The sequence below is a fragment of the Theropithecus gelada genome, chromosome 15, assembly GCF_003255815.1.
Source record: "Theropithecus gelada isolate Dixy chromosome 15, Tgel_1.0, whole genome shotgun sequence".
Lineage (NCBI taxonomy): Eukaryota > Metazoa > Chordata > Mammalia > Primates > Cercopithecidae > Theropithecus > Theropithecus gelada.
The window spans coordinates 7,165,467-7,180,388 of NC_037683.1; the positions used below are offsets into that span (position 1 = coordinate 7,165,467).

Sequence of the window (14,922 nt, forward strand, 5' to 3'; positions counted from 1 at the left end):
CTTCCTTTCCACTTCCCACCTCCTACACATCTGTGATTTGACTGGGTGTTCTTTCTTCTTAGCCAGGTCCCTTGGATGTTAGTTAGATCATCACACAAACTCTCTATGGACACTTGGGAATATTTGCAAGTTCTTTTTCCGTATTTATTTGGACTGCCTTTGATTTCCACAATTCCTTGGTGAAAATTGCAAAAACTGAAGCATGTAAGCAGAAATGTTTTGTAATGGATCCATACCTCATGTCCTTTGAAACTCTCAACAGCCAAGAAAAAAGATGGGTTTGGGGACATTGCTCATTTCCACAAAAGGTCAATGAACCGTCGCTTCTTCTCACTCCCATCTAACAGTCAGTACCCTCTTTGTTTTCAGACTCTCAGCGTTCTCATCTCTCTTCCTTCACCATGAAGCTGATGGACAAATTCCACTCACCCAAAATCAAGAGAACGCCATCAAAGAAGGGAAAACCAGCTGAGGTGTCCGTAAAGATTCCAGAGAAACCTGTGAACAAAGTAAGCTGACTCTAGGTGTTTCTCCTGGCCTCACCTGCTTCAAGCAGTATGAGTTTGTGCGATTTGTATGTTCCCTCCCTGGGGATTCAGCTTTCAGTGATTCATACCTACTTTGTAGCATTCCATGGGCGGGACATTTGGTGTCCTTATAAAATAAGAACCATTAGGATGGTGAGTGTTTGCCATGTTAGCCAAGCTCAGTTGGCTAGGACAGTTCTCCTTTTCCAGCTGTGTCATCCTCTGGGCATTTAAAACAGCTCAGCATATGTCCACACCCCAGGCTGCTGCCTCCCTGCCCTGCAGTTCCCTACGTTGCCTTGCGCACACTCAAACACAGGGAACTTTGTGATGTCCAGAACATCCGTCATTCGGCTTTAGGGCCTGTGCTCTGAAACATGCAAACCCCTTGAGAACCAGCCAAAGATGTCCTCAAGAGTTAGTGGCCTCAGCAGGGCCAGTCAAGCCAAATATGTTGAAACAGCTATTGACTTTCATCAACCCCTCCCTTCAGCCTCAAACAGCCATTTCAAGCTCTGTAGGAATCCAGGTTTCCTCTCTTCCAGGAGGCAACAGACAGATTTCTACCAGAGGGCTACCCTCTCCCCTTGGATCTGGAGCAGCAGGCAGTAGAATTTATGTCCACCAGTGCTGTGGCTTCCAGGTCTCAAAGGCAGAAGGTCAGTGTAACATTAAGAACAATTGGGTTTGCCTTGCCTTCTACTGCAGAATCCTGGTCCATGGTTTTGGGGATGGAAAAAAAATCTATTGCACTATTATTATGTTCAACTGGGTGGTGACTGTGGGTTGAATTGTTCAGGAAGAGTCCAAGGGACCTTGGATAAAAGTGAGAGTTTATGCAAGGTCCCATGATCTTTGGAGAGAGCTTTGTGGCAGAAGCTCAGGGATTCTTTCTGGGGTTGGTTTGGGTGTGCTGCTTGGGTCCAACGGGTTCCGGGGGATGTGGGCGAGTCTCATCTCTCAAGACCAGCTGTTCCTTGAATTGCTAAGATGATCTGAATAGTTTAGAAGGGAAGAGGCTTCTGAAGCCTTCGAGTGCTTTCTTAGCCATCTCACAAGGCTGGTGGAGTGCAGTGAGACCGCCGCATGACCAAGTGCTCTCAGAGCCACAGACACCTGTGTCCCTAACATTTATGGAGCCTTTTCTTGGCCCAGTGCTGAGTGCTTTACATGTGTCCTCTTACTTATCTTCATAGCAACCCTGATGTATGGAAACTTATTTTGCCAAAAAGGAAACTGGATCTATAGAAATATTAAGCATTTAGTCAAAGTCACACAGCAAAATGTTGGCGAAGTCAAGATTTGAATGCAGGCTGTCTGACGTCAGAGTCTGAATTCTCGAGATGCTACATTTCCTCTTTATGAAAGACAGAATTTTTAATATCTCGTGAATTTAAATATTAATCCTGACTCATTACATAAAAATAAAACTAGGCTGGGCACACTGGTTCACACCTGTAATTCCAGCACTTTGGGAGGCTGAGGCAGGTGGATCACTTGAGGTCACGAGTTCAAGACCAGCCTGGCCAACATGACGAAACTCCCTCTCTACTAAAAATACAAAAAATATATATATATATATATAAGCGAAGCATAGTGGCAGGCGCCTGTAATCCCAGCTACTTGGGAGGCTGAGGCAGGAGAATCATTTGATCATTTGAACCCGGGCGGCGGAGGTTGCAGTGAGCCGAGATCGTGTCACTGCTCTTCAGCCTGGGTAACAGAGTGAGACTCTGTCTCCAAAAAATAAATAAATAAAACTAAACTGAGTAATGTAAAATAAAACAAACCTTGTAGACAGATATTATTAATCCTTTAGGGCTTATCCAAAGTATAATTTCTATGTAGCAGAACTACAGTCACAGCCATCAGTTTAATGCAGCTGGTGCAAGCTAGCCTGTTATTTAAATACATAATTCTTGAATTTTGCAATTCATCTATTTTTTGGTTTTTATGTTGACCAGCAGAATATCTTAAAATTTTAGTTAAAAGTGGAGGAAAATAAAGGTTTTAAAAATAGTCTTTTGTTGAAAAATAGTTTTTCTTGCCCCCTCTTTGAACAAAAGGTGGCTGACAAGCAAGAGGGAAACAGTCAGTGTTTGCCAGATTGATCTAAATTCCAGATTGAAGAATAATACAGTAGATTTGGTCTGTGCCACAGTTATTTTTTATTACAACCTGTTTAGTAACCTCTTGTAGCCGAGTTAGTATTAACTACACGTAGAGTGTAATTGTCATCCAACACTAGTCCAGGCAGTCAGAGTAAAATGATTCACTTACTAACAACGTTATTCTGCTAGTGAACTCTGCTATGAAACTGTTCAGCCACTCAATTCCTGGAATTTCCCTGCTTTTTGTTGTTGTTGTTTTTGTTGTTTTTTGTTTGTTTGTTTTGAGACAAGAGTCTCTGTCGCCCAGGCTGGAGTGCAGTGGAGCAATCTTGGCTCACTGCAGTCTCCGCCTCCCAGGCTCAAGCAGTTCTCCCACCTCAGCCTCCCGTGTAGCTGGGACTGCAGGCGTCCTCTACCACTCCTGGCTAATTTTTGTATTTTTAGTAGAGACGGGGTTTTGCCATGTTGGCCAGGCTGGTTTCAAACTCCTGACCTCAAGTGATCTGCCCACCTCATCCTCTCAAAGTGCTGGGATTACAGGCATGAGCCACTGCACCCGGCCGGGATTTTCCCCTTTGTTCATTTTTCCAAGAGAGATCATGGAGAAAAATTCAGTGCTAAAGTATATCCCTCATTTAGTGGGGTGCCTGTAAACCCCAAGAGACATTTGGCAACGTCTGGAGACATTTTTGGTTGTTGCCATAGGAAGGCAAAGCAGATGTTATTGGCTTCTAGTGGGTAGGGGTTGGGAAGCTGCTAAACAACCTACAATACACCGGACAGGACAGCCCCCACATACAACAAAGAATTCTTTGCCCCAAAATGTCAGTAGTGCCAAGAGAAATCTGTTCTGTAGCAAGGAGCTATAGGTGCAATCTTCACCCAAGAAGGAATGTTATCCCCTTTTTCGTCATTGCCCATTAGGAAGGGCTGGATGACTGTGCTCTGTCCCAAGCCACCTGCATGGGACAAGTAAATGCAAACCTGTTGCTTTGTGGAGGCCCATGGACAGAACCAGAAGCGTTGAGAAGCCTACCAGAGTATGTGGACTTAGAGGATTATGTCCAAGAAACCTTGCAGTGGGTCTGTCATCTGCTGCCCTCGTTGATCATTCATTAGCTCTCTTACCACTTAGGGAGCGATTACATACATTTTTATTTTACTTCAGGTCGTATACATGGCTTTCCCTGCTCAGATACGAGGGAAATGGAAGTGCAGGGAGATGAAAGTACATTTTCAGATTCTCTGCCACTTCTCAAGGGCTCCTCCTTGCCCCAGCCCTGTCCTGGGTGGTTTCAGACACGCTGTCTTATTTACTCCTCACCATAATTGTGTGGGGAAGCTTTTACTATTCCCACTGTGCAGACAGTGTTGGCCCCGGTGCACATTTTCCTTCATCAAAATCTGTTTTTCTCACTATATTCTGTTGTCTTCCCAGACTGATTCCATATTAGCAGTCTCTTGCATCTTCTTAGTGAATTTTAAAGTTCAAAGTACATTGTGATGAACTTCTAAACTTTTTTGCAACCTTTTAACAAGTCTAGCAGTAAGCTGCAGTGCTAAAGTAGTAGAGGAAGTTTAGCCACATACTAGGGGTCCAAAGGTATAATTACAATGAGCAGTGAGCAAGGGGTCCTGGGAGGTGTGAGTGCCCCATCTCTGAGGGCATTTGGACAGAAGTTGAATCCCAGGGCTCTTGGGTGGATTCCTGAAAGCCCTTCCCCTTCAGCTCTTCAGATCTTATGATGAAATAGAAGCAGGGAGCTGCTGCTGCCGGACAGTCTGGTGGCAGGTGGTGATTTGGTGCTCTCATTGTAACCAATGTCTGTGTTAGCCATGTCTTCTTCCTAGGCCTCACTGTCCTGGGCTAATGGAGAAGCATGATGTTGCTTTGCCATTTTTTTTAAAATCCTACAATTCTAGTTTTTTGTTATACTGATTGTGACTTGCCCTCCCCTCACTCCCCAGCTTAACCCACATTTTCCGGGTACACTGTCCTATAGTGTGGAAATGAGGCTTGCGTTGCTGTGGAGAGGGGAGGCACCAGGGCTGCAGATGGGACAAGGAGTGACAGGGCAAGTTGGGGTGTCCCGGATGCAGCACAGCTGTGGGGAGAGAAGTATCTGGAGAGGAGGGCCAGTGTTCCTCACCCTCTTCCCTGCCGTCTCCTGTGACGGCACATGGCTGTGGAGCCACAGCCTGGGCGTCAGGAATGAATATGACCCACGGGGCAGGAAAGGCGATGGGGGTTTTCTGTCCACCTCTGCCATCTGGGTCTTAGTTTACTCGTTTATTAAATGAGATCTTTAGACCAGGGGATCTCAAGTCAACCTTTTAACTTCAGCACATTTCTGATCTGGTCTTTCTTCTCCTCTCCATCTCTCCAGGCTCTGAACTCAGACAGACCAAGTTCAAATTCCGTATCTGTCACTACAGCTGTGTGGCCTTGGGCAAGTTGCTTAATCTCCCCCACACCCCACCAAGCCTCAGTTTCCCCACCTGTGAAATAATAGTATCCACTTCACAGGGTGGTTGTAACCTTCAAACAAAATAGCCTATATAAAATCCATAGCACAGTGGGTGCCTCCATGTCCCCGATGAATGGCAGCTACGATCTGGCCTGTTTCTTCCCTTTCAGATGTTCCCATCCTAGGCCCTCTTTCTCTGCTTTATTACTGGCAGGTATATGGTCTCTGGTGTTGGTATAGTGCCTGTTAAATGTTGTGAACCACTTCCATATGCATTCTCATTCAGTCCGCTACAGTCACCTCTTTAGTTACACGGGGCAGATGTTATTCTCCCCATTTAGTGCATGACAAGCCCGAAGCCCAGTAGTTGGCCTTATCTCTAAGCCATCCCCAGACACGGACAGCCTGATTTAGTTTCCAGGCTTATGTGGACCAATGATGGCAACCCATCCCTCACAGCAGGAGGGGTGCACAGGTGAACGCACCTGCCCTCAGGTTATGCAACGAGGCACCTTCAGCAAAGCCAACGCATGGAGTCCCCAGTCCGAACCAGTGCTGGATGTGGGTGTGTAGCTGTGAACTCTCACTGCCAGCTGCATTCACAAGGAGCCCCAGCTTGACAGCTGAAAGGCTGGAGAATGTACAACACTCAGAGGCCATTAATTCTGGGAATGGAATCTGAGTTCTTGGAGGCAGCCTGGCTGTACTACATTACATTGTTGGCTCCTTTAGGAGGAGCCCAGGGCAGCCTGACCCTTTTTTTTTTTTTTGAGATGGAGTCATGCTCTGCCACCCAGAGCTGGAGTGCAGTGGCCAGATCTCAGCTCACTGCAAGCTCCGCCTCTGGTGGGTCTGCCACCCAGAGCTTTGGTCAGGCTGGGTGTGCCTCGCATAATGCTCGCCCTGGCGACTTTTCTTTTTTTTTTTTTTTTGAGACGGAGTCATGCTCTGCCACCCAGGCTGGAGTGCAGTGGCCAGATCTCAGCTCACTGCAAGCTCCGCCTCCGGGTTTACGCCATTCTCCTGCCTCAGCATCCCGAGTAGCTGGGACTACAGGCGCCCGCCACATCACCCGGCTAGTTTTTTGTATTTTTTAGTAGAGACGGGGTTTCACCGGGTTAGCCAGGATGGTCTCGATCTCCTGACCTCGTGATCCGCCCGTCTCGGCCTCCCAAAGTGCTGGGATTACAGGCTTGAGGCACCGCGCCCGGCCAAGCAGCCTGACTCAAACGGCTGATTTGATCTCTCCGCAATGGCAGAAAAACTCTCTGCTCTGAAATGCGTTGCCGCTTTCGAGTGCCTCCCATCTTCAGATTAGCCACTTTCTCCCCAGCAAACCTGATGACACATTTTCTTAAAATGTTTCGTGTTCCTCACCAAGTTTCATCATTGGTGGTCTCTAACACTTTCTGATGTGCTAAGGTGGTAGTGTTACTGTCATAGTCCTCTTCTTGCCTGGCTGACCGTGGCCTTAGGCACATTTGAGGTCTGTCGGCACTGCGACTCCTTCACACTCAGGTTCCTCCCTGCCCCGGGCAGATGACATGAAGCAGAGAGCTCTGGTCCACAAGGTGGAAAAGCAAGCGCCCAGCCTCTTGGAAACAGACCATAAACAAATCTGTCAGGTAGTGAAAAGAGAAGAATAAAGCCAGGGTGCAGGACCCAGGGATGGGGATGAGGAGGGGGCACTTCCGCCACCAGCGGAGAATTGTGTCTTCCGGTCTGTGGGACACCTTCTGGGAAAGACTGGATGGAAGAAATGACCCGGTCTTTTGCACATTGTCTGACTAAAAGTAGCCATGTATAGATTTTTCTTTTGACATTCCCGTGAAATAAAAGCCTCCACTATTGAACTGTTTTATATTTAAAATGATATTCTGCACCTTTTTTTAAACTTTGTTTTATTTTTTTAATTGAGAGGGTGTCTCACTATGTTGCCCAGGCTGGTCTTGACTCCTGGGCTGAAGTGATCCGCCCGCCTTGGCCTCCCAAAGTGCTGGGATTATAGGTGTGAGCCACCTCACCTGGCCAGTCTGCACTATTTTAGAAGAAAAGAGCTAGTGTTCAGAATCATAAGCACTTTTTATTAATTTCTACCATTTGTTTGTATATTTATATTGTTTAAATCACCTTTTTCTAGAAATTATCTTGTTGCCCTCAGTTGTTTTTATTTACATCCTCTAGACTTCTGGGATCCTGCAGGTGGCTGTTTGCCTCATACACGCCCCTCTTAATTTGCACTAGACATGTAATTGACTACTTGAGTACACTGTCCATTTTGGGATTTATCCATTCTGTAGACTACTATTTTTTTTTTTTTAAAGGACAACCTCCCAAACCAGAACAGGTTCAGAGACTCCATTTCTGTAGATTACTCTCAGCCTCCTTCCCCTGCCAGCCAGCTGAGACCTGGATCATTGACATCTGGGCAAGTAGAGGGAAAGTTGGAGAAAAGAACGAAAGGGGTGTGTAGACCCACCAACTGGATCCAAGGCCCCCCACGGTCAGGGAGAAAAGCTTGGGGTTGTGGCTTAAGCACTGGAAAGCGCAGGGCTCTGTATTTTCTCTTTCTCTCAGGAGCAGAGGGAGCATGAATGCTGCTTGGCGCCCGCTGCATGAGTAGTCATTGAATCTTGAGAAGCAGTGTCATCTGCTCTGGCTTCTCTGCCTTCTCTCCCCAGACTTCCTGCCCCTTCTAGCTCTGGGAGCTTCCAGGACCTTTAGGAATAGCATATCATTTCCTTGAGTGGGGGCTTCAGTGGGGTGAACAATCTGGGAACCTAGTGAGGAGTCCTCAGGGAATGGGTTTCAGCCCCTCATGCCCCGGACTGGTCTTATACAGTCCCTCAGATCTTTGAAACAAAGCCTGGAGTTTCTTGATGTGATTTAGAGGATATGGGCCTTGACTGTTGCTTCTCCAAGTCGTCAGCAAATTAGTCCTCGCTCTACTTAATGGGGTTAGTGGTGGTCTGTCAGTGTGGCTGATGAGGACAGACAGGAGGAGAAGTGGTTTTCAAGACCTCAGGGTCTGGAAAGGGAATTCAGAAATTTCTGAATGAGCTTTCTTGGTCCAAGCCCCCTTCTTCCTTCAGCTCTACCCTCTGTCTCCTGATTACAGCCTTTAGAAAAATGACCTGGCTTGGTTTCTGTAGCAAGAGCCTTTCCATTCCTATCGATCTCAAGCTGGTTTAAAGAAAATGTTCCTTTATTTTTTTCAAAATAGCTCCCTTTAATCTCTCTCCTCCTCCTTATGCTGAACGTCTCCTTTCAGAACCTGAGCTGGCTGGAGGAGAAAGAGAAGGAAGTTGTCAGTGCCCTGCGCTACTTTAAGACCATTGTGGACAAAATGGCAATTGATAAGAAGGTACTGGAGATGCTTCCAGGGTCAGCCAGCAAGGTGCTGGAGGCCATCTTACCCCTGGTGCAGAACGATCCTCGAATTCAGCACAGGTGAGTGGCTCTGAAGTCCTTGGCTGTGTCAGAACAATGGAAGCCTTAGAGGCATCTTGGTTTGGTGGCACTGGAAACTCAAGGTTCCTAGGAACAGTCAGGAAAAGGACTCCATCACCCCTCATCCTTCCCCTGACCCATCCCTCCACAACTGTCCCTTGATGCCATCTCAGAGTTGAGGTCACTATTACTCCTGAAGCCCGGGACACACCTCTGCCATCCCTAGGGATGTGGCCACAGTATAAGTTTGTGGTCATTTCTTTGCCTTAGCTCATGGGCAGTAGTCACATTGGTTTGGATACATTTCTCCTGAAGCCCTCAGTCACCTAACATGTCCACTCAGTCCTATCAGTGTCCAGCTGCTTAGTTGATTAGGCCAAGAGAGGCAGGTAGGGAAGCCCCTGTTAGAGCGTGGGCCACGCAGCGCTTAACTGTGTCAAGCCAGGACACTTCCCAGACTTGGAGCCTGGATTCACTGCGGGTGGGGGGAGCCTGTTTTGAATGAAACTTTTTGAGTTTCATTATCTGTCAGCTGGAAGCTACTGTTTCCAGTCATCACCCAAGGCCCGGACTGAAGAGCACCAGCAGGGCCTCTACCTGCATGAGGCTCTTCGCAGGCTTCACTGTCAGGGGCTGGACTGCAGGCTCACAAGCTAAGAGTTTTCTAGTACCTTAGACCTTGGGGGTTACACAGCAGCCTGGAGGCTGCACGGGGAGGCGAAGAAGCACAAGCTGGGAGAGAGAGAAGGGACCCTGTGGACCAGTGCTGTTACTGGGGTTATTGGGTCCGGGGCGGGCCTTATCCAAACAGGCCTCCTGCAGTGACCTTTAATTGGTGGGTTTAAAGCAAGCAAGCATGCATTCAGGAGGCACAGCCTGTGACTAAGAGGTGGTTACTTTAAGTTCTCAGGCAAATGGTCTGTTTAAAGGAGCAGTAGGTAAGCCAGGAGCCAGCCTGCTGGCGGGCAGAGATGCCTGTAAGTTTCTGTCTGGCCACCGGCTAGAGCCAGTCAGATGGGATGTAGTATTAGGAACCTTGTCAAGGGTTCGTTTGCCCTACTTCTGGTATGAGAAAGCTAAACATATTTTAAAACAGATGCTGAGGCAACGTAAAATTACAAGCACTCCGTGCAGGGGACATGGAGCCAGCCTTTGCCCCAGGAAGCTTTTGTTGGGTAATACTTTCATTGCTGGAGTGCATTTTCCTCTTACAGGTTAGTTAGCAGCTTGTCCTGTATTTATTGTTAAATGTGAAAAGAAAAGCAGTACCAAATGTAATCTGAAATGAAAGCCCAGCAGGAGCTTTTTCTTAAGAGGCTGGCACATTTTTTGTTTTTCTTCCATGGTACCTGTTCAGGATAAATGCTTCTCTGTCACAGTTCCCCAAGATGGCTTAGTGTTCATTTAGCCCCGTGAGGCTAAGCTTTTATGAACTGCTTTCAGAACTTGGCAATGAAGTTCATAGTTTTCTTCTTCTGGGGGATAAAGCAAATAGTGTCTTTATTTACAAGAAACTCCCTGCCCTGGGGCTTCCACCCTGGACTTTCAGCTGACCGTGAAGATTGTGGTCTTCTGGCCAGAAGCTCACTGGCACTGGCTGGTGACGGGGAGGAAGCAGGACATGCTTGTCTTCACTCTGTCTTTCCCAGAGTCAATCCAGCTTCAGCTCATAGAAGGGTTCGGTGCTGGGCTCCGGGAAGTGAATGGCGACATCATGCCACAGTCAGATGTATGGATGCCCTTTTAGAACATGTTCTTGTGGACCTAGTCTCATGTGGTAGTCTCTGCCTTGGAAGAGTTAAAGCCTAGTTGAAACAAATCAGCTCCCTCGGTTCTATGATACAGCCCTTGTTTTATGGTATAGAGAGGAAGCTCTGTTGGAGTTTGAAGAAAGGAGAGCTACACGGGTGTTGGACTTGATCTGATGAAACCTCAACTGGGTAGTTCTCGGAACCCGACCTGAGGGAAAGCAGCAGTTGGATTAGCAGTGGGGGCAGGAGAACAAGAGCAAAGGAACTGAGGCCACTGGGCCTGGTGTGCCCCAGGGAGGGGAGGGCAGCGACTCGGGCAGTCATGGGCAGAGGGTATCCGTCCTAGGGCGTGGACGAGAGGGGAACAGTGGGAAGAGGGGAGTGATCACTTCACCCTGCGCCCTCAGGCCGCCTGCTAAGCCTCTTTGGGAGAGTCTGGGATAGTGTCCCCTCGACCCTCACACCCAGAGTGTGGTGCTGCTAGGAGTCTTGCTTCCTGGATCCAGGGCGCTGCTTGGAGGTCATTTGCATACTCTGGGTAAGAATTGATCAAGTCACATGGTAATGGCTGGGGGTATTTTGTGTCTGTTGAGGGGTGGCTCTGAATTGACCTTGAATGTCTATAACCATTTCTTAGAGGAGAAAATGGGAAGTGCCTGGATGTGGCTGTAAGGACCCATGAAATACGGTTTGTTTTCTGGTAGTCCTCTGACTAATCCCATTGAAGGGATTTTCCTTCTGAAATTCTTCCAGGCTAGTGGAGGTGGTTTTTTGGTCTCCCGCAGTGATTGGAAATACCTCCTCAGATGCTCCTTTTAGATGCTTTGCATTATCTCTTTCCTCCCTAAGGGCAGTTTGCGAGCTGGAAGGTCCTTTCCCGTTTCTTCTGTGAGGCGGGTCCTTGCAAGCAGGCCCTTTGCCGCCCTCACCTCAGTTCCTGGGACGGTAATAAGCTGGCCTCCAACAAGCAGCTGGCTCTTAGCATGAGCTGTAAATGGAGGATTCCCGAGTGAGGCACCCGGAGGCCCATGTGAGAGCAACAGTTACACTCGTCACACGCAGAGGGCTTTGCTCCATGGTGGAAATGAGCCAGCAGCTGGGCCTCAGATGGCATTTTTATAGTCCTCAACTCTCCTTCCTTTCTTATGTCTTAGCCCCTTGACACAGGAATCTTCTGCTTCCAAGCTAATGACAGGAAGGCTGGACATTTCCAGCACCTTCAGGGAAACGTTAGCATCCAATGCAGGCAGAAAGGAAGTAGTGAATAAAAGTGTTTCCCCTCTTTCACCTCACTGTTACCAGCAGTGTAACAGTGAGATGCTTTCTCCGGTGGAATCCTCCTGCAGCACCTCGGGAAGGCCGCAGGCTTCTGTTAAGAGGCCTCACCTGGCCTTGCCAGGAAGCAGAGCGAGGTCCAGCCCAGCCGTTAGAAGCACATTCCCCTGCAGGATGAGATCAGCTCTGGTCCAAAACCCCAGGAGAGACTGCAGGGTCTTTGTTTTCCCCTCTCCATCCTCTTTCCTAAGAGAGTAGTTCCAACAACAAGTACTTTCCATCCATATCATCTTCTAAAGTAGCCCAATCCTGGCTTTCTCGGGGCTCCTTTGGGAATTTTGTTTGTTTGTTTGTAATGGACTTGATAAGTTTGCTTTCATTCTTTTCAAAAGAAAGAGAAAGTTTGCTTTCGACCCTTTTCTTCTGTTGGAACATGCAGAGTGGAACGCCTGGCTAAATGGAAACTTTAGATCCCTTGCAATAATTGTTTCCTCCTTACCTGATACTGAAGAGCTTCTCATTAAAGCACTATTTGGTTCACATTTTTGTTTTAAATGGCTTTGGTTTTAGAACCTGTTTAAATCATATCTTACAATATTATATATTTTCCTCGAAGTTACATCTTTGCTCCTAAATGTCTGCATCATTTTGGTTGTTGTTGTTTTTTTTTTTTTTTTTTTTTTTTGGACTAGAGGTTTCAGCACATAAATTTTCTATATTGTTGCTCTTCCTCTGTTACAATTGTTTGAAATGGAAAAATAATTCTACAATTCCTAGGGAAATTAGTTATTTAAAAATATGTGAAAGATGTAAACACCTCCATTCGGCTGCTACTCTGCAATCACCGAGGCACTCAGGGCTTCTGTTCGTGGGCGCTGGCATCGCAGTATAACTGGTAGCGTGGTACGACACACACAGACACACACACACACACACACACACTCACCTACATTCCCACCTTCACATCCCCACCACCATCACAGGCCCCCTCGCCCCTGATTTACTATTCTCAAAATAGTCTTCATTCGTACGCTTCTGACCTCTGTCTCATGGTTATGGTGCAGAGGATGATGAAGCTGGCCCCCTGACGGAGGAGTTCTAATAAACCGCAGACCTGTTTTGAGCTCATGACTGTTAAAATCCTGCAAACCTGTCGGCTCCTTGTGGCCCATCCAAAATAGATTTTATTCTAATTGCTGACAGTCAGTATACACTCCCTGGACCTGGTCTAGTGATTAGCAGCTAGAAGGAGGGGGAGATGGGGCACTCCTCGAGACATGTGATCAGAATCTTGTAGAAGGATATGAAGTTCGAAAAAGCATCTTAACTATCGTGGTGGAATTTTTGTAATGTTCCATTTTGGAAATGAAAAAATTTTGAAACACAGATTAGAATATAAAGCTCCACAAAATCTTTGTTGGATGTAAGGAAAAGGGCTCATGGGAGAAGTTTGCTTATTCAAAGGCGGTGTGGATTTTGCACAAAGAAAGATGGAGAAACACACCCTCGTCACCGAGAAGCTGGCTCTGTGCTAAGTGATGGTCAGTCATGCTTTAGGTTTTCTTTTTTTCCCATTTTTCTCTTCCCTGTAGCTCAGCCCTCTCTTCCTGCTATAGCCGAGTGTACCAAAGTCTCGCCAACCTCATTCGCTGGTCTGACCAAGTGATGCTGGAAGGTGTGAACTCAGAAGACAAGGAGATGGTGACGACTGTGAAGGGGGTCATCAAGGCCGTGCTGGATGGAGTGAAGGTACCGGTGCAGGTTCCAGACCGTCCCCGTCAGGGACTTAAGAGCAGCCTGCCTGTTGGTGCTTGTCACATAAGATCTTGCTCCCAACCTTCAAACATTAGAATGTCTTTCTGCATCTCTGGTGTTGGTGCGCTGTATCCCATAACTACTTACTTCTCTCAGAACTGGTGCAAATGGCTCTTATGGAAAAGCTGCCCAGAGCAGTCAGCCCTTACTGAGCATTGCATTAAATCTTCAGTGAGCCTTCGTAGTAGCATCGTGCTGGCTGAGCATGCTTACCAGCTAGACAAAATGCAATGGAGATCGTTTTCACAATGACTTTAAGCAAAGCTCCCAGCATGTCATGTCAGCGCTACCTTTTCATATTCTGGGAACTTCTAGGATTCTTGGTAGAAAAGCAGGAGTGAGTTGAGTAAGAAATGGAACTTTCTATATTTACTTGACGTCCATAATGTGGTCTGTGTATTTGCTATCCAGAGAAGTCAGAAACGGCGTAAGAAACTATGAATCCTAGGTAAGATGGAAAGCAAAGGCCATAGAGGGTCTGGAATTAGGGTCAGGGGGACAAATCCTAATAGAGAAAATAAGTCCTAGTGGATGGGGAGCAAGACAGAATGTTGGACATGAACCAGGTAAGGGCCTTTGGGTCAGGGCCAGGGCTGCAGGCAGCAGGACAGTGGAAACCCCACTGTTGTGTGAGGCCGTATAATGTAGTAGAAAGGGGGCCAACCTTAGCACCTGGATAGATTTGAATCCCAAGTTCATCACTTGCTAGTCTGTGAACTTGAATAATTTACTCAACGGCTCTGCACCTTAAGTAACTCATTTATAAAATGGGGATAATAATAGCATCGTGCATTGCAGGGTTATAGGAAAAATTACACTAGTCAATACACATAATGCTTCTAGAACAGCACCTGGCACATATGGAGCAGTCAGGCCTTAGCTGCTATTTATTATTAATTATGTGGTGCTAGATGCATGCTTTGTAAACAGATCTCTTGGCTTGAAAAAACCTGCGTCCCTCTCTTTTCTGGACCCCTCAGTCCACAATTATAGCTGAGGTATTTACCCCAGGTCAAAAAAAATTCCTTCCCACTCAACCAGGCTAACAAATTCCTGAAAGCTGTCTCCTTGGCTTAACATTCCCCAGCAGCTCTGGAGAGTAGAATAAGGACCCCCAAAGGGCTTAAATTACAGAGAGAGGCTGAGAAAGCATTGCTCAGCATTGAAAATTGCTCCAGAATGAAATGTGTGTTTGCCAGGACATCTGGGTGGCCCTCCACCCCCAGCAGCATTTAAGGGGAAGCTGATGTGTCTGCTGGGGTCATGGAGTTCATGTAAAGGGGGCTTGCCTAGATGACATCAGTATTTTCCTCTGAATTCCCCCATGTTCTCTTTTTTTTTTTCTTTGAGATGGAGTCTCGCTCTGTCATGCAGGCTGGAGTGCAGTGGTGCAATCTTGGCTCACTGCAACCTCTGCCTCCCAGGCTCAAGTGATTCTCCTGCCTCAGCCTCCTGAGATGCTGGGATTACAGGTGTGAGCTACCACACTCAGCTAATTTTGTATTTTTAGTAGAGATGGGGTTTC

The 14,922-nt window shown here is 47.1% G+C and overlaps 1 protein-coding gene across 2 annotated transcripts in view; it reads left to right on the forward strand.

Annotated features, from left to right (window-relative positions):
* RAPGEF1 (Rap guanine nucleotide exchange factor 1) overlaps positions 1–14,922 on the forward strand; it is a 159,176-nt gene that overhangs the window by 82,727 nt on the left and 61,527 nt on the right. For both annotated transcript variants that reach the window (XM_025359107.1, XM_025359106.1), the window contains exons 2-5: positions 370–509; positions 1,073–1,186; positions 8,378–8,556; positions 13,175–13,331. In XM_025359107.1, the coding sequence (XP_025214892.1) occupies positions 370–509; positions 1,073–1,186; positions 8,378–8,556; positions 13,175–13,331 (590 nt within the window). The remainder of the gene's footprint in view (positions 1–369; positions 510–1,072; positions 1,187–8,377; positions 8,557–13,174; positions 13,332–14,922) is intronic.